Source organism: Watersipora subatra, chromosome 3 (assembly GCF_963576615.1).
Source record: "Watersipora subatra chromosome 3, tzWatSuba1.1, whole genome shotgun sequence".
In the NCBI taxonomy this organism is placed as follows: domain Eukaryota; kingdom Metazoa; phylum Bryozoa; class Gymnolaemata; order Cheilostomatida; family Watersiporidae; genus Watersipora; species Watersipora subatra.
In genome coordinates this window covers 66519198-66539463 of record NC_088710.1, presented here as the reverse complement: position 1 = coordinate 66539463, position 20266 = coordinate 66519198, and the positions used below count along the sequence as shown (strand labels likewise).

The 20266-nt window shown below is 36.9% G+C and overlaps 1 protein-coding gene across 1 annotated transcript in view; it reads left to right on the top strand.

Moving 5' to 3' along the window:
- The first annotated feature begins 2837 nt into the window (after window positions 1-2837).
- Window positions 2838-20266, top strand: part of LOC137390900 (MAM and LDL-receptor class A domain-containing protein 2-like) — a 150108-nt gene continuing 132679 nt past the window's right edge. The window contains exons 1-26 of the mRNA XM_068077215.1: window positions 2838-2874; window positions 3009-3176; window positions 5922-6058; window positions 6194-6319; window positions 6465-6561; window positions 6655-6846; window positions 7181-7434; window positions 7989-8229; window positions 8435-8569; window positions 8694-8818; window positions 8956-9040; window positions 9182-9268; window positions 10367-10513; window positions 11132-11212; window positions 11373-11524; window positions 11704-11852; window positions 13364-13470; window positions 14452-14603; window positions 14843-15059; window positions 15601-15762; window positions 15859-16041; window positions 16248-16539; window positions 16845-17022; window positions 17731-17871; window positions 18303-18588; window positions 18984-19157. Of these exons, the coding sequence (XP_067933316.1) occupies window positions 2838-2874; window positions 3009-3176; window positions 5922-6058; window positions 6194-6319; window positions 6465-6561; window positions 6655-6846; window positions 7181-7434; window positions 7989-8229; window positions 8435-8569; window positions 8694-8818; window positions 8956-9040; window positions 9182-9268; window positions 10367-10513; window positions 11132-11212; window positions 11373-11524; window positions 11704-11852; window positions 13364-13470; window positions 14452-14603; window positions 14843-15059; window positions 15601-15762; window positions 15859-16041; window positions 16248-16539; window positions 16845-17022; window positions 17731-17871; window positions 18303-18588; window positions 18984-19157 (4105 nt within the window). The remainder of the gene's footprint in view (window positions 2875-3008; window positions 3177-5921; window positions 6059-6193; window positions 6320-6464; window positions 6562-6654; window positions 6847-7180; window positions 7435-7988; window positions 8230-8434; window positions 8570-8693; window positions 8819-8955; window positions 9041-9181; window positions 9269-10366; window positions 10514-11131; window positions 11213-11372; window positions 11525-11703; window positions 11853-13363; window positions 13471-14451; window positions 14604-14842; window positions 15060-15600; window positions 15763-15858; window positions 16042-16247; window positions 16540-16844; window positions 17023-17730; window positions 17872-18302; window positions 18589-18983; window positions 19158-20266) is intronic.

Below are 20266 nucleotides of genomic sequence, written 5' to 3'. Positions count from 1 at the left end.
ATAAACTTAACAATGTTACTACATAAGCATAGATATGATTTGCAACATCTCATACTCGGTTTGATTATACCAGACACTGGAATTGTGATAAAAAGCTGTCAATAATCATCGAAGATTATCCGGATATCCAGGTTTTAACACGTTTCAGTTATAATTAGCATCACTGATTTTGTAGTTAGACTTGTTAAAGCTAGCTTCCGATTGAATGATTATTGGCAACCAGTGCATCTAAACAAACACGTAATGTGTCCATTATATGACAGCTTGGAAATTCACTGATGTTACTGTATAGTGTATACCCCTATTTCTTGATTATTGTCGTTGCTCATATTATTGACACGAAGGTGATTATTTATTATAAGGCCAGCTTGGCTGGTAGTCTTCAGATATGGCCTCAATGTTCAAAGAGGGAGAGAAGTACAGAAACATAATCTAAAGGTTTTCTATCAAACTATACTAAGACTACTTTCAAAAGGTTGGCTATGTTCGGAAGAAATTCCCCTTGAGCTGACCGGTTGAATCTCGCTAATACAATCTTTTCATTGGACGAAAGTGATATGTTGCTCAGGATGTTAAGAGAGATTGTACGACATTTAATGTTATCAAGCTTATCTGTGTCATCCTGTACCATGTCTCTTATCATATTGCGCAATGTCTCTCATCTTACATAACATTATCTCTCCGTCAGAAATAGGTAACTGGTACTTTTGTTGATCAAGGACTAAAACTGAAAAATGTTATCGCTAGAACAGCTATCAGAAAATAAAGATTGTTTGGTAACACCAAAGCTTATTATGATTGAAAATATCGTGGTATACCTTACAAATGGGTCTCACAGCTAAATTGCTTTCATTATGAAACAGCGCTGACTTTGCTGCCAGCTGATTTGGCTGTAGCCATTGTATCTAATTGGACAGTCTTGCTAACATTTGTGGTTAACTGTTTGTGACAACTCCTGGCCGTATTTTCTGATTATTCTTCAAACAGTAACTTCTAAGCGCTTGTCACCATCTCTGGATAAATGTTAAAGTGACGAGGGGTTCCCAACCTTTTTTAGTCAGTTCCCCCCTTGTCTTTTCATAAATTTGATTTCCCACGCACTTTTAACTCACATGACTAAAAACCACCGATACAAATTATAATCCCATTTTATTGTACATATCTAAACATATAACAACATATTAATAATTTTTATACAGTACGCATACAACACACAACAATACACGACCTTCGATATGGCGGTGAATTGGTTTATGACTAGCTTAATTCGCTATCCAAGCAAAATCTGGATGGATGTGTTCACATATATCTGGGTTTAGAATAGTAGCTCATTAGCAGCTAGTGTTATAGATAAAACCGAAATGTTAAATGATGAAACCCAAACTCACATGCCACTGCAAAACATAAATTAAAAATTGAACAAATCAGACACCTCTCTGTTTCCCCCTTGTATATTCGAAATTCCCCCTTAGGGAATTTCTCCCTGGTTGGGAACCCTTGTGTTAAACAGTAACTTGTAACAAACTTTCATCTCGGATTAACTGTGCAACGGTAAATCGTACCCACATGCCATCTTATCTCTTTAGCAGTTCATTCGTCTTCTTCAATTAGTAAGTTTTAAAAGCACTTATATGGTTAGCCATTGAACAGTAACTGACTGAGACTTACTAAGCTGAGCTGACCCACTTATTGAGACAGAGAAACATGATGATGGTAATGGTGGAAATAGTGAACATGTTTTTCTATGACAATAAAGCATGTTTGGTATCAGCTAAGTATAAGTATATATATACATATATATCTATAGTACCCAGTAAAGTTTTCACACAATTAGCACAGTAAAAGCGAGACGTCTTATAAATAACACTCAACTCTTTGTTAGGTACGTAAATTGGATAAAAAAGAATTGTTGACATTTTTAAATAGCTTTAAATTTTTGTTTCTTGTGATGCAAAAAGGTCCCTGAAGGTGAGTTTGATAGTTACGACAGTATCGGAATGGATAGTCAACTAGTATGGTTTCTTTGGTTGCTGATACCAGCAGCAGCATGATCATTATGGCTGAATCATTATAAAACATTTCATCAGAAAGCATCCAGATTTAACAAATGCTTTGCTTCTATTGTAGCCATGAGACTCACCACTAGTTTACCATCTGTGTATGTAACCTCATTCTAAACTTTGGTATGTACTGACAGATAAAATATGTTTGCATGTATGGCAGAGTGTAACTTATATTGGAATTGTAGCTTAAGAATTTCTAAGGTAAGTATTTTCACTTAAGGTATAGTTTCCAACTCATTTAGTCTTAGTTAATATAAACAATATGCATATTACCTCCAGCAATTATTTTAAAAATATCTTTGCTAGTTATTTCAACAATTTTCCACTTAATAACTGTTCACTTCACAGAGAAAGGTATTTTAAATGCTAAATATTAAACTATTTATTTTATTTGATTGGTTAACTGCTGCCCTTTTAATTATTCTCAGATGACATAATTTAAAGAACGTTTCTGTTTGAAAGGAAATTATTGCCAATAAATGAATGAAAGACGATTACAATCGACTGATACAGTGACAACATGTTACCAAATAATGAGTTTCTAACAATGGGTTAAAAGAGCCTATCTTCCACATTGTTGGAAATATTATTCATCGTATGGCAAGTCTGCTAGCTCCTGTGGACAGGTCTGAAATGTTATCATTTGAGTAGCCATGCTCAATGATAGCATCATCTACCATATCAATTCACGCTTGCTTTCCTAGCGAGCAGCACGTTATTGTTGTTTCTCGTTAAAATCATTGGTCAGCAAATCTGGCCGAAAATCGAAACAAAATGTTACGCTACATTTTAGCCCTGCTTTTCCTTTCAGGTAAATCTAACTTCATTTTTAAGAATTTTCTAGCATATACTGTTTATTAATAAATTTCTGTTTTGTTTTGAGCACTTCAATTGTTGAAGAGTGTCTGTGTCCTGAAAGTCAGCAAGCGTGCTGTGAATTTTTAGGGAACTGCGCGGGGCAAAAAGTCGTCCTCAGCAATTGTGACTTTGAGCACGACATGTGCTCCTGGCAGAATGTCAAAAAAACAGATAAGTTTGATTGGGCAAGACGGAATGCTGCCACTCCTACTGGAAAGACTGGACCCGTTAGTGACCACACCAAGAAAGACAGCAGTATGTATTTTCTAGCAGTATAATATGAGGATTGCTTAGTTTTGGAATTTTATTGTTAAGCTGTGTAAACCTAAATATTTTACTAGTAGTATAGTCTCACCTCAGTTCTCAAGCATCTCAGATCGGAATTTGGGTAATATATTCTAAAATATTTTGTTTTGAATGCCAAACAAAAATTGGTAATTCAAAAATTTACAACATATACTGATGTGACTCTAATCGTCTCTAATATTCAACCATCATATACAGTCATGTTTATTGTTGGTTGTACAATACTGACTGTATGTTCTGTTTTATGCAGTGTATTAGTGTATTGCTATAATAATAAATGGGATAAAACACGCATGCTATTTCTGCACATTTTTCATTTTACTGAAAAATCAGGAAAATGGAGATTTGGGTATGAAAAGCTACAGATACAACAATAAGTTGTCTAGTCTAACAATTGATAGAGTATGTATGAGAAATTAAGTGTAATTTATGTACAACTTATGGTGTGAAATCCTGGGAAAATGTTTTAAAAAGCTGTTTTCTAAATCTTGGACTGAAATAAAATTCTTTACATCATTTACGATGGAAAAATAGTTTTGTATTTGACCAATTTACTTTTGAGCAGCCTCCTGGAGTGAACTGCATTCGAGAACCAAGATCAGACTATCATATCAATTCCAAACCAAAGAGTTCAGTCTATTTTCTAACGCAGTACTTTGCGTTTGTTGTCATAGAGTTTAGGCAACACTGTCTCTGAGCAGCCATGATTATATCACGCGTGCTAAATGCTCTTTATCACGCTTCCATATCGCCCGCATGTCAGTAGATAGCAGGTGTAATCTCTGGTCTGTGCCATTCTAAGATATCTTCTTTTGCGTCTTCAAGCTAGTTGTTTGTTCAGCAGATAAGATATTTGCATGTGATAGCGGAACCGCCCCCTTTAAGAAAAACTTAGTGACCGTTACTGCCCCTTTTAATGTCCTGCCATCTATTTTAGCAGCGAGCAGCAGTGGTGATTTGCTATCTGTTTGCCGTCAATTTTAAATTCAACCTTCACTAGATTTCTCTCATCCTAAAACCTGTTTTATATTTTGCTATGAGAAAGGATTATATTAGAAACGAGAAATTCACTGCTTTATATTGCCTCATTCTTTGGCCGGTGTATCAACATAGCAAATGATATTTTACAATGCCACCTGACTTGTAGATTTTTGTAAAAGTTAGATAAATATAAAAAGGTTTCACACCCTGCTGTCCTAAACCCTTTCACTGCACTCACAGATCAGCTGTACAGGCCCATGCTTTGTGCTTTCTGTGTTTGGGGCATGGCAAAAAGTCTAATAAGGTTTTGCAAAAAATTAGAAGCAAACTTTCCCAATTTTTTCGCTTTCCGTTAGGCCATTACTTGTTATACATGTTGTTAGGTGTTAGTTGTTATACATCTTGTTAGGTGTTAGTTGTTATACATGTTGTTAGGTGTTAGTTGTTATACATGTTGTTAGGTGTTACTTGTAATACATGTTGTTAGGTGTTAATTGTTATACATCTTGTTAGGTGTTACTTGTTATACATGTTGTTAGGTGTTAGTTGTTATACATCTTGTTAGGTGTTACTTGTTATACATGTTGTTAGGTGTTAGTTGTTATACATCTTGTTAGGTGTTAGTTGTTATACATGTTGTTAGGTGTTAGTTGCTATACATCTTGTTAGGTGTTAGTTGTTATACATCTTGTTAGGTGTTAGTTGTTATACATCTTGTTAGGTGTTAGTTGTTATACATCTTGTTAGGTGTTAGTTGTTATACATCTTGTTAGGTGTTAGTTATACATCTTGCTAATGCTAAAAACTCCCTTCACCTTCAAACACTATGTTACTAGATGTTGGACATCATCTCTATTAAATTCTAGCATAAAAGACTATTCATAAAAGAAAAACCATTTAAATGTAAAAACTCTCAAACTTCGCTCCTGCTCGTTTGGTCTGGGTTTGGTTTTGGTTTGGGATTAAATTCTTGTCTACTCTTTAACTTAGTTTGTGGTACTAGTATGTATAACCTTTTATTAGCATTGGTAAACATCGACAAAATTAGGTTTTTTATTACATGTCAAAAGAAAAACCACTAAAAATGAAAAAAACGAAATCAGGTATTATTGAATATTTTCTTGTTTCATCAGCTGCAGCATATTTTAGGGGGTTCTCATCGGCAAACATGACATTTACATTGCCATTGGAGTTGTCTGTTCTAGAGCGCAGTACTTTCATGTACTAGCATTGGTTAAAATATACAAATATAGTGGAATTTTACATAACTGGCACCTGCCGACTACTGCCACTTCTTACACCCATCAAACTTTTGTTATTTTGTCCATTTTGCCTTCTATTGTAACTATATATTCCTTTGGATAGGCTTCCTATAACATCTGTGAAATAATTCTTATATGCACGCAAAAATATGCTTTAAGATGTAGTGACTGCCAAACAAGTATCATGGGTTTAATTTTTTGTGGGAAATTTTTAGCTACGCTTAAGATGTTTTTGGAAAAAAATATTTTCCATGGTAAACAAATTCAAAGATTTTCTATAATATGTGACCTGATAGAGTTGTGAGTGAAAATGTTGCAATGAAGGCATAACTACCAATTAAAATTTTTACCTAGCTGGTCTTACAGCTTCTGAAGTTCTGATTTAATAACTGCCAAAGTTTCCTTTCTACAAATTATCGAGTTCTATAATTGCCGAATGCAATATTTTTAGCTGGATACTATGTGTTCTTTGAGACATCAGTTGGAAGGTCTGGAGATAACGCCCAACTCGGTAGCCCTCCTCTCTCCTTGAAAACTCAAAGCTGTCTCCTATTCTTCTACACTATGTATGGAGAGGATGTTGGACGGGTGGGTCTGCATAGGCTACCTTTTAGTGTTGTCTCACCATGTGGTTAAGTTCAACCGGGCAGAACAATTGAATTATTAGTTAAGACATGAGGTTGCATTATCTGGTCACAGATTCTTTCCAACTTCTTTTTTTAGTTCAATGTTTACCTCAAAGACACGGTCACCAACAAAATGGTTACTGTCTTCACACGTGCTGGAAATAAGGGTAAAAACTGGCTGGGTGCCAGGGTCAATCTTAAGACATTCAAGAATGACCAGCAGGTGAGGTTGTTACTTTGTTTTCCAAAACTGCCTTGTCATATACATGTATTTTGCTTTAGAGAGGGTCTACTGTTGTCATGAAGACCTGAGTGGCGTGTTAGCTCCATTTTCATAGTACTAATGAGGGTTCATCTGTCTATTTTAGATTATCCTTGAAGGTGTGAGAGGTCGAGGTACGAAAGGAGACATCGCTGTTGATGACATCAAAGTGCACACTGGCAAATGTGGGCCTGATAGTTTTGGTACGAGTTACTGGTGAGAGTGTCGATTGTTGTTACAAAATTGCTGTTTCGTTTTCTATCAGCCATGTTGATGAGTGAAGGTGAATTTTGCAGGCATCACAGCGACGGCAAAGGCAGGGGCAACCACACCCGCTCCTGTTTACACACAGTGTGATTTTGAGTCTTCAGACATCTGTGGCTGGACCCAAGATAAAACGGACCAATTTGATTGGACACTGCATCAGATGAGCACGGGCACCTCAGGCACTGGCCCACCATATGATCACACAACCAGCTCATCTCAAGGTGCTGCCAAACTTGTGACATGCACATTTGTGGATCATTTTTGTAGTAAAGAAAAGTGTGTCATCTCGTATCTTATTGTTGAAACACTAAATACATTACCATCATAGAAAACAGTGTATATTTAATGAATGTACATCACAATGTACATTCATTGTACACATTGTACATGCATACATTGCATTGCATGTACATTGTATACATGCACATTGTACATGTATCACAATGTACATGTAATCACAATGTACATCACATGATACATCAAAGTGTACATCACAATAAGTTATGACTGCATACTATTGCATATTTATATAGTTTCAGATTTATGAAATTTTAGGCAAATACATCTACATAGAGTCGTCTGCTCCTAGAGTAAAAGGAGAGAAGGCCAGGCTGATAACGGATCCTTTTCCAGCTGGCAAAGCATGTGTGCAGTTCTACTATCATATGAAGGGGGTAAACATAGGCACCCTCAAAGTTTACATACAAGAGAAAGGTGGGTCTAAGTTTCCAGGCTGGGTTAAAAATGGGGAAGTCGGAGATGACTGGAATCTTGGTCAAGTCCAGATAGGAGCCAAAAAGCCGTACCAGGTAAATTTTGTAGTATTTGGGTTTATTTCTCATATCTATCAAATATTTTTTTAATCTCTACCTATATCAACATTTTGTTGCGTTTTCTGCACTCACATATTATGAGTAAGGCCATATTGGTGAGTTCTCGATAGGCGTGAAAAACAGGTTTCAATCGTTTCATGACAAACCAGAAGGACAGTGTTTTATGCTAACAAGTTTTAACTATTTGCATGATTCAAATGGTTGGTTATTCTTCAGCATTTTAAAATCAGGCATGATTTTTAACTATAAATATTAGTGCTTTTGGTACGCCTCTTCATTCACCGAACAGTTCGTCTTTGTCATCCTACAAGTTTAATGGTTTGACATTAAGTCGGTGAAAAAATACTTTCTGTCGTTCTCCACTAGTGCATGAGACAAAATGGTTAATTTGTCCACACTCAGTACCGTTACAAGGAATGAACATAACATATAAAATAAAAAGGAACCAGAGAATTTGGCAATTTGTTTTGCAGATTTATAATGTTTGCTTGAAAGGCTTTTGTAATGATATAATTTATGAATTTCTCCAGGTAATCTTCGAAGGTGTTATTGGAGATGGAATTCTTGGAGATATCGCACTCGATGACATCCGGCTGCTACCACTCACCCAAGGCAAATGTCCCACCCTCAACACATGCACATTTGAATATGGTCTGTGCGCTTACAGGAACACACAACTCGGAGATGACTTTGACTGGACCTTGCACAAGGGCAGCACCGGTACAACTGGCACTGGGCCATCAACAGACAACACACTCAAAACAAAGAATGGTAAGGCACATGATCAAATTATTTTTTAGTTACATTATTCAATGTGGGCGATCATAAATCTTACTCAGCAGTTTCTGTAGGATAATCTCTACACATGTTTTAAGTGGTTCTCTGTGGCTATGTGCTGCTAGATGTGAACTCAACCTACTGTTGTATATGTTAGTAGTTGTTTTATTTTATGTACATGTCTATGAATTGCTCTCAGGTCAATACATCTACATAGAAGCGAGTTCCCCTAGAAGAAATGGAGAAAAAGCTCGATTGATCGGCTACAATATGAACCCAACAAAGCTTACCAGGTGTCTGCAGTTTTATTACCACATGAAAGGCCAACATATCGGTTAGTGCACTAGTCTGCTTGTCAATTCACAATTCAGTCAATTGTTAGACAAGGATTTTATGCATTCCTGATTTCCGCAGAGTATTTCAGCTGATTACCTATTAGGTGTTGTCATTTTGTACAGGATCACTTGCTGTGAAAGTCAAGACTCCCGGAGGAGAGCAAACTTTATGGCTACAGCAAGGACAACAAGGAGATAAGTGGCTGAATGGGAGGGTAGCAATACCACCCCAATCACAAAATTTTGAGGTGAGATTATGGCTATTTAATGTGAGTGTCTCATTGTAGCCAAAGTGAATCACACTTTCATTTAAATATTTAGTTGGTTGAACAACTCCAATGTTATCAGCTATGCCTGGCAGTATAGGGTTTCCCTTTTCATTTAGATCGTTTTTGAGGCTGTTCGGGCAGATGGCATTCAAGGTGATATTGCCCTTGATGACATTAGACAGACTAATGGGAGATGTGCTAGTAAGTTGTCTGCTCATGTCCTTGTACTGGTCATGAAGCAACTCTCTTTATTTCATAATTTCTATGGGTCTTTGCATTTCAACAGAAAGTTAATAAATCTATCTAGTACCTATAATAATAGTTGATTTATGTTCTCTGCAGCTCGACCGACAAATGCAGCTCCCACCACCACATCCACCACTACTACCACTACCACCACTGCACCTCTGACAAGCACCAAAGCCGCAGGTTTGGGCTTGCTATTATCCTTGTAATAATACCCAACTGTGAGATTGATCGCATATGCTAGAATCTCCCAGGCTATATGATCAAGTTCCTATGAGCTTCTACATAGTACTCCTGCCCTCTAATACACAGTCTATGGCGGGCACCGAGTAGTTCTACCGCTAGGATATCCTTAAAATATCTCATGTCTCCTCTCCTTCTTACTGCATTCCCTATCCTTCCGCACATCTAATAAACAGCAGCCATCTTCTACCCATAGAGTAAAGTAATCTGGTAAAATTCACTGTATTTATTACTGCTCTCCTTTGTCACAAAAATATAAATATTATATTAGGTTTAGATTGTGGAATCCTATTCGTAGTGTTTTTAGTTTATGCACAAAAATAAGGGTGAAAATGATTTTATAAATTACTTTAATAAGGACTAATAATTCTTATTAACTACCATATTATCATTAAATAGGTTTTTATTCGCTAATCAAATCGCCGCAAAAACCTTTTGTTTTAGTTGAAAAACCATTACAACACTGATATACAGGTACTTGGTATTATATATACAACACTGATATGCAAGCACTCGATATTAGATATACATGTACAATATTGATATACAGGTACTTGGTATTATATATACAACACCGATCTACATGTACTTGGTATTAGATATACATGTACAACACTGCTCTGCAGATACTTGGTATTAGATATACAACACTGATCTACAGGTAGTTGGTATTAGATATACAACACTGATCTACAGGTAGTTGGTATTAGATATACAACACTAATTTACAGGTAGTTGGTATTAGATTTACAACACTGATTTACAGGTAGTTGGTAATAGATATACAACACTCATCTACAGGTAGTTGGTATTAGATATACAACACTGATCTACAGGTAGTTGGTATTAGATATACAACACTGATCTACAGGTAGTTGGTAATAGATATACAACACTGATCTACAAGTAGTTGGTATTAGATATACAACACTGATCTACAGGTAGTTGGTATTAGATATACAACACTGATTTACAGGTGCTTATCAAATAACTTTTCTACAAGATAATCAATTGCAGCAAGAAAACTAATTATTTCAGTTAAAGGACCAAAGACTGTCACATGCAACTTTGACATTGACCTCTGCGCTTGGAGCCAAGTGAAATCAGATGACTTTGATTGGACATTGCAAAAGGGCCCCACAAGCACTTCTAAAACTGGTCCATCAAAGGACCATACAACTGGCAGTAAGTGCTTCAGGGAGCGATGTGTACATATATTTGGAAACATCGTCAAAAACACGCAGTTGTACAAAAGTACTACTGTATATACCATTCTAGATCGATACACTTCTATACACCGTTGTATAACGATACATTTGTATACATCATTGTCGATTGGTACATTTGCATACATCTTCGTAAAACATTACACTTGCATACACTTTTTTTAAATGTTACAATTGTATACATCCTTGTGGAAGGGTAAATTTGTATACATCATTTTAGAAAGGTAAACTTGTATACATATTGTAAAATTTACACTTGTATACATCTATGTGGAAGGGTACCCTTGTATACATCTTTGTATTAGGGTATATTTGTATACCTTCTTGTAGAACAGTACGCTCCTATACATTTTTTTAAAGAGTGTATGATTTTATACATCCTCATAGAACAAACTCTTGTGTACATCCTCATAGAACAGCACACTTGTATACATTTTCGTAAGCTTGTATACGCAGTTGTAGAGTAGTACATGCCAATGCATCATTGAACATATTAGATATGCATGAGGTATCGGCCTGCTCTGCTAGAAAAACCTAATAGCTTTGAGAGTTGTGATAAAATTCTGAATACTTTTAGGAGGCAAATATGCGTTCATTGAGACTACCTTAGCTTCTAGAGGGAAGAAGGCAACTCTCATTACACCTGTCATTACTAAAGGTAAGGGTAGTCTGAGAGCGTTTGCTGCTACTAAAATGGTTTATAATACAATGGCCCATCCTGGCACCTTAAAACTTGTGCATGATATGGTTCAGCCTCCCCCCACTCTCATGCTTATGTGTCAAAAACGTTGCTTACAATTGGGAGAGTTATCTGACAGGTTGTCTGACGTTTTGGTACCACATGTATGGCGCAACCATCGGAAGCCTAAAGGTGACTGTAAAAGGCAGGTCATTGTGGAGCAAATCGGGGTCCCAAGGAAACAAATGGAGATACGCTCAGGTCAACTTGAGGCAGCCTGGCAGCTATCAGGTATGACACCTTTCTCGCTTTAGTATAACATGGGATGATTTTACTGCGCTGTCCCAAACTAGTGTTATTGTTAGGATTCATGTAAATCCTATACTTAACTTCACTCTCATGATTAAAGAGATTTGTTTACATTTTTTATATAGTTCTATATGTTTCTTTTTCACACTTACTGTTTGAAGGTTGCCATAGAAGCATCTAGTGGTGGAATATCAAAGGGCGACATCGCCATCGATGACATCACATACAGCAAGCTCAGCTGCGCCCAAAAGTTTCCAGTCAACACCACTGGAAAGTTTACATGTGACTTTGAGGATGCTAAGCTTTGCGGGTGGGTATTAGTATTCTATTTTTGGTAGCAAGCTGTGCAGGTGTTCTGCTAGACTTATAGACAATGTGCCTATTAGTATTCGATTGTTGGTAGCAAGCTGTGCAGGTGCTCTGCTGGACTTATAGACAATGTGCCTATTAGTATTCGATTGTTGGTAGCAAGCTGTGCAGGTGTTCTGCTAGACTTATAGACAATGTGCCTATTAGTATTCGATTGTTGGTAGCAAGCTGTGCAGGTGCTCTGCTGGACTTATAGACAATGTGCCTATTAGTATTCGATTGTTGGTAGCAAGCTGTGCAGGTGCTCTGCTGGACTTATAGACAATGTGCCTATTAGTATTCGATTGTTGGTAGCAAGCTGTGCAGGTGCTCTGCTAGACTTATAGACAATGTGCCTATTAGTATTCGATTGTTGGTAGCAAGCTGTGCAGGTGCTCTGCTAGACTTATAGACAATGTGCCTTGTCATTTCATTAGCTTGTAAGCAATGTTAGTGATAGATTTGAGCTATGTAAGTTGGTAGTTGCATTGACTCTTTCGCTACAACATAGTATGCCAGCATATTACGGCTTGGCAACGCGTTTGCTTATGGCTAAGAGCTGTATAGTGCAGCCTTGGCCTATTAATTAGCCTATCATATTTATACATAAATAAGAGGAAATATCTATCCACATGCCTTAAGCTTATAAAAAATATGTTTGCAACCCATCCTGAGCGTAGTTTCACTTTGCAAAATTTTTTATTTTTTATTGCACATTCTTAGCAATGACCAGTTATGTCAAACACATTACAGGTATGGAGGTTTCACCTATTTTAGCTCAATGGACTTTGGGTGATCATTATTGAACAATATTACTACTGGGAGTGATTATTTTTATTTTTAGCAGAAATAATAATGCCGTAAGCTGTAATAATATTGATAAATCGTCCGACTCGGACACGCTGACGGCCGTAGTGAAAAGGCGTGAAAAAGTGTACGAGGTCATTTTGCAACATATTTGTCGCATTTTATGGCATCAGCTGATGTAAAATTTTACGCTGATTAATTTGGTATTAAAATGTTCTTTATAATCCCCATTGTTCAAAAGCTCTGATAATTTATATAAGCCCTTGTCAGGTATTAGGTTTTACCAAATATAATATTATGTTCCCGTAAAAAAATTAATTTGGTAGCAAAAGATTGCCAAAAAACGCAAATATGATGATTTTAAATGCAAGACAGGTTTGAAGGGGAGATCCACATAAGCGAGTCACCTCTTACAAACACTGACATTGAGTAAACCCCTACATTCCAACTTGTGCATACTAATTCTTACCAATCAAGATGCAATTTGTTAGCCTCACTATTGGAGTCACATGGCTTGCTTCAACTTTTCAGTATTCATGTTTGCTGAAGGTCGAGCATACATCTCTAAATAGAATAGTAATACTTTACCTTGGCTACTTCCTCTTGCTCGTGTCATACATGAGGTACCAGCTTACCGCAACACCTACCTAACTGCTCTTTACTTAGGTTTGTGCAAGACAAAACAGATGACTTCGATTGGACAAGACAGTCCCTATCAACTGCATCATCTGGTACAGGACCTACTTCTGACCACACATATGGCACAGACAAAGGTTAGAGGATTTCGAGCTGTCCGCTTCGCTAACATGAAATAGTTTGTTTGCAAATGACAAAGACTCTTCTATGTAATCATGTACCATACTAATAGCAGGGGACTATGTTCTCTGGTGCAATGCTTAGTACAGTGTGCCATATGCAATAAACTGATGTAATTCTTAGTGTAGTGTGCCATATGCAATAAACTGATGTAATGCTTTGTGAAATGTCCCATATGCAATAAACTGATGTAATGCTTAGTGCAGTGTGCCATATGCAATAAACTAATGTAATGCTTAGTGCAGTGTGTCATATGCAATAAACTGATGTAATGCTTAGTGCGGTGTGTCATATGCAATAAACTAATGTAATGCTTAGTGCAGTGTGCCATATGCAATAAACTGATGAGCTATGAACAAATTTGACAAAAAGCAACTGAATTTTTAACCTAAAATTTTGAGAACTATTAATTGTTTTTTATAAATTATTACATTGCCGAAATGGTTAAATTCCCAAATTTAAAAGTAAAGATTAATTCTAATTGATTAAACTCTATGTATTCCTCACTTTCAGGTTGTCCTTTTAAACCCATCGCTGATTTATTTGCAGATATATTTATGTTTAATGTATATATATATATATACATATACATACATGGCCTCTATTAGGCACACTTGACTTAACCAAAAAGCAGGTTCAGTGTATGCACATTTGCATTCTGCACTTAGCCTTAACAGGCATGTGAAAGACCTATCTATATGTGATCTGAATAATTATAAAATACAGTGAAATGCTCTAGTATGTTGAGGGAAAATCTTCACCCTCACTTGTTTCAGGTAAATATGTGTAGCCCAAGCCATTAGCCCAACTGATTTCAGATGGACATTTGTGCCTTAAGGCTTTATTCCTTGTTTTGGGTAGAAATGTCTAGCTTAAGGAATTATCTGTCGTTTCAGGTAACTGTATGTGTGATAAAATAATAGCTCAATTGGTTTTAGGTGAATATGTGTATATTGAGGCTTCCGGGAAATCCGCTGGTAATAAAGCAAGACTAATCTCTCCTATGCTCACCATGCATGGAGACGCTTGTGTTCTCTTCTACTACCATATGCTTGGTGCAGCTACTGGCACTCTCAATGTCTACACAAAGGTATTTTTGTTAGCAAGAGTTCTCCGGCAGTCGATGATTCACAAAGAACAGTACATACAGCTGGTTAATTGTTTATCTGTAGTTCTTCATACGACGTGTATTATCTCATTCTATGGATCTCAATTTTCTCAGAGATACTTTAAACGCACAATGTATTCAAGACCATCTTGCTAGAGATCTACTAGAGAGCTTAAGTATTGATAGCCACCTGATGATGTTTCATTCTCTATCTTCAACAGATCGGCTCAAGTCTTGGCCCCGCAATATTCACAACTTCTGGCAACCAGGGAAACAGATGGAATAGCGCACAGACTAAACTCGGCTTAGCTGTCACCTCTAGCCCTTTTCAGCTGGTGTTTGAGGCAGTGACAACAAATGGATGGCAAGGAGACATTGCGATAGATGATGTTTCAGTACAAACTGGCACAGCATGCCTGTCTGCTGGGGATGATGGAGGTAGGAAGTACTTGAATAAGAAGCTACTCTTTGTTGTGGAAATGCTTTTATTTGAAATGCTTGCAGGAATCGGCTCAAGAAATCTGTCATGTTGTTAGGGCAAAAAAAGGTTGCAGAAAAGAAAGTAGAAGTTTTGCTGAATGATTATGAGTTCTAATTCTGTTTATATATAATTCTGTTTCTGTTCCTACAAAAATGTGTTCATTAAAAATATATTATACAGTGGACTGCTCGTTTGAAACTGACTGTCTCGGATGGTCTAACACCAAAACCAATGATATCTTCAATTGGATAGTGACAAGCAAAAGCACCCCAACAGCAAACACTGGACCAAGTTTTGACCATACCCTTCAAAGTAGCTCAGGTAATGGTAACACTATAAACAAGTAGGACAGTCAAAAGGAAGATGAGATGATAACTTAAAGGGGATATTTCGTTAGGTTTCCAACAGCTAATCCCCAAAGTGTTTGTTCTTGGGTTTGTAGTTTGTGTGAAAAAAGGTTTTTTTAACGTTAATACTTATAAATTGTCTGCTGTGTAGGAAAGTACCTGTACTTGGAGACAAGTTCTCCGAGAGTTTCAGGAGACAACGCTCTCTATGTTAGCACAAGTCTCTCAGCAACCAATGGCAGTTGTCTCTCTTTCTGGTACCACATGAGCGGCCCTGACATTGGTCAACTCAACCTGTATTTGAGAAAAACGGGTGAGTGCTTTCTGAATAGTTGTCTTCTCCAGCATTCCTTATTTCTTTTGTTGCAATGGACTATTGTGATTTTCTGTTGTCACTTGACTTTCCCAGGATCTTCTGATGCTTTGATATGGAGGCTGTCTGGAAATCAAGGTAGTAAATGGCTTCAGAGTAAAGTTGGTATCAAGTCAGCAACTCCGTACTCCATTGTCATAGAAGGTGTGAGAGGCAAGGGAATACAGGGAGATATAGCAATTGATGATATAACACTCTCCAGCACAGCTTTCTGCACCTGTGAGTTACATTCGCCCTCAACTTGCTTGCTTACCTATCGATATTTATATTTGTTGATTCCGTGATTAACAGATATAACTTCAAATTCGTTTAAGCTCTGTAGTAAGGTAAGCTGGATAAATAGCATCATCTATTCATCAGCAGCTGCCTCTTATTTAAGAGAGTGAAGAAACTTACAATAATAAAGTTCCTATATCTTTATGCAGCCATAACACCAGGTGCCACACTCTTCACAACAACCAAATCCCCTAGCACGATCAAACCAGCGACTCCTGGTAAAATTGATTGTAACTTTGACTCTGGTCTATGTGGTTGGATACAATTAAAAGGAGATCAGTTTGACTGGACACGCCAAAACAAGCCAACGGCTACAGGAGGCACAGGTCCTGGGAAAGATCACACAAGTGGTAGCGGCTACTACCTCTATATTGAGACTTCCTCACCAAGAAGAAACAACGACAAAGCACAGCTACAGTCTCCGATAATAGCCAAACAGAAGTAAGCTGTAGTGACATGTCATAGACATATAACACAGAAGTATAGTATAGAGTTATGGCATAGAAAAACAGAAGTTTAGAATAAATAGATGACAATAGAGCATGGCAATTGGAATTCAAACTATAAGTAGAAGCTAATTTTATGCAAAACTAGTAGTAGTAACATGTAATACTAACTGTAACATGTGTTCTCTTAAGTGTGTTAGAGAGAGAAATGTGATGAAGATGTGAAATGGTACAGCTCAAGAACTAGCAGCTAGAGAATAGTTAACATTGACTAACTATCAGTGTTCTGTTGTTCTCTAGAGCTGGACAGTACTGCTTCTCATTCTGGTACCACATGTGGGGCCAACACATAGAGACCCTCAACGTATATGCTCAAAGACAAGGCTCAAATGGTAAACCTGTTTGGACTAGAAATGGTAACCAGGGTAACGCTTGGAAACAAGCTGAAGTTGCCATTGATGCTACTTCAGATTTTAAGGTGAGTCTGAAGATTCGTTTGAATAGTCATGTCAGCGTTCAAAAGGACTGAGATTACATCAGACATCTGTAACTTTTTAGCAGCCTGCATATGACATAAAGCAGCATATCATAGCTGCCATCAAGCTGAATAGAGTTTGGACAATCACCTCTGGTATAATCTCAGCAAACATATCTTTCAAGATTAACACATGGTTTTAATTATTTTTGAAGGCTACCAAACTTTTATGTTGTTACAGAAAGTTTTGTGTATACAATGTCTCTGAAGTTCAGCATAAGGAAATATTAGTTGAAAAGGTTTTACACTGTGAACACCTGTTTTGTTGTGTCACTAATTACGGGCAAGATTTTACTTCAGATTTTAAGGTTAGTCTGAATATTCTGTTGATTTGAGATGTCAGTGTTCCAAAAGACTTAAATTGCACCAGACATCTATAACTTTTTAGCAGCCTGTATATGACATGAACCAGAGTATCATAGCTGCTATCAAGCAACTACATTATTTACATAATCTTCATAATAATCTTTTATATTAATTTTATCTCTAAGTTTCTTGATTGAGACTTCCACCAAACTTTTATGTTACTACAGAAAGTTTTGTGTATACAACGTCTCAGAAGTTCAGTATGAGAAAATACTAAGCGGAAAGGTTTTACACTGTGAACTCATGAGTGAGGAATAACTGATTTTGTTCAATATCTACTTATAGATTGTAATAGAAGGAGTAAGGGGAGCGAGCTATGCGGGTGACATTGCTATTGATGACTTTTCCCTCAGTCCTGGTTCATGTAAACCTGCCAACGCGGATGCTTGTGGATTCGAGAGTCCGAATCTCTGTGGATGGACTCAAGTAAGTTTATTCTTTAATTATAACACAAACGATGACTTGAAAGAATGCATTATGATATGAAGTGCTGAAATATGGTAGTTAGAACAAAGTAGTGTTTTATTCGGAACAAACAGTCAAAAATGATTGGTGTAATATAGCATTCTTATGATATTTGAGCTCTTGTTGTGGCATTGCTCTTTCTTAAGAAAATGAAAAAAGATTAGCTCAACGTGTCACCTTTAAGATCACATGATGGAAAAATTGACATGGCTTTACTTTCACTCTACAATACTCTGGGCTGTAGAAGGCTGTCAGAAAACAGATGTTTTTCAAGAGAATGTAACTTGTTACATGGTATTGAGTTGAGAGTTTGTGATGGAAGACATTCCTGTTGCTGGTTCAAAGCTATTATAAGAAAGCTCTAGTTTTTTTATTTAATCTTCATGTTACAGATGAAAAATGACAACTTTGATTGGTCGCTACAATCGGGGTCAACAAATACAATCAACACTGGACCAAGCAAGGACCACTCTACGCAGACTGGTAAAGGCTTCTATCTCTATACTGAGACGAGTAAGACCATCAATGGCTGGAAGGCTGCTCTTCTTTCCCCTAAATTCTCATACAGAACCGACAAGTGTGCGAGTCTCTGGTACCACATGTATGGAAAAGACATTGGAACTCTCCAGATTTACCTTGTCATTGGCAAAACATCTAAACTTCTCTGGAAATCTAGTGGTAGGCAGTAGTGTATACTCTGAGCCACGTGTTTGGTACTCAGTCAAACCATAATAGAGTTTCCCTTTTGGCTTATTTGCATGCTAGATACAATTGAATACAAGGCAGACCTTTCTGAATATATTTCATGTTCAGATATATGGAAATTATTACGTTTGAGAAGACAGTTTTAATTAGGAAAACACTGTCTGTCAACATCTGTTGAGTCAGTGAAGTCTGTAAAACTTGGATCACTCTTGTAGGCTGTTAATACTAATCATTAAAAACTTAAATGTTAGAAAATAAATATTTTGTTATACATAAACTACCAGAAATCCTTATTTCTTTGTATGATGCTTATTATTATAAGTCAGAAATCTGTACACGACTGAAGATAGATGGGTTATTTCTTACAGGCAACAAGGGTGACAAGTGGTTGCTGACAAGGATGAATATACCTTCTCCATCGGCTGATTGGAATTTGAAAGTACTTGCCACAGTTGGCTCTGGTTATCATGGAGACATGGCTATTGATGACTTCTCTCTGACTGATGGACTCTGCAGTGGCACACAGCTCACTAATAGCACGGGTGTGTATATAATTCTAGTCTAAACTCATGTGTATATACTCCTAGTCTATACTCATGTGTATATACTCCTCCTCTATTATACTCATGTGTATATACATCTAGTTTAAACTCATGTGTATATACTCCTAGGTAATACTCATGTGTATATACTCCTAGTTTAAACTCATGTGTATATACTCCTAGTCCATACTCATGTTTATATACTCCTAGTCCATACTCATGTGTATATACTCCTAGTCTATACACATGTATATATACTCCTAGTCTATACTCATGTGTATATACTCCTAGTATATATACATGTGTATATACTCCTAGTCTATACTCATGTGTATATACTCCTAGTCTATACTCATGTGTATATACTCCTAGTTTATACTCATGTGTATATACTCCTAGTTTATACTCATGTGTATATACTCCTAGTCTATACACATGTGTATATACTAGGAGAAAAAATGTGTCACAGAGAAGAGCTCAAAGCAGCACGAAAAGTGCGGCTTAGCTCATCTGATACTTTGATGAATGATGACTACCAATGTCCACATTGCAATCATCAATGCAGAGCAATGATCAGACTACGGAGCCATCTTAAAACACACCAAACACATAGATAAAGCAAGCAGACATCTTACTCTAAAGAGAGGGATTGCAATGTGAGAGAGAGAGTTTATACTCATGTGTATATACTCCTAGTCCATACTCATGTGTATATACTCCTAGTCTATACACATGTGTATATACTCCTAGTCTATACTCATGTGTATATACTACTAGTCTATACTCATGTGTATATACTCCTAGTCTATACTCATGTGTATATACTCCTAGTTTATACTCATGTGTATATACTCCTAGTCTATACACATGTGTATATACTAGGAGAAAAAATGCGTCACAGAGAAGAGCTCAAAGCAGCACGAAAAGTGCGGCTTAGCTCATCTGATACTTTGATGAATGATGACTACCAATGTCCACATTGCAATCGTCAATGCAGAGCAATGATCGGACTACGGAGCCATTTTAAAACACACCAAACACATAGATAAAGCAAGCAGACATCTTACTCTAAAGAGAGGGATTGCAATGTGAGAGAGAGAGTTTATACT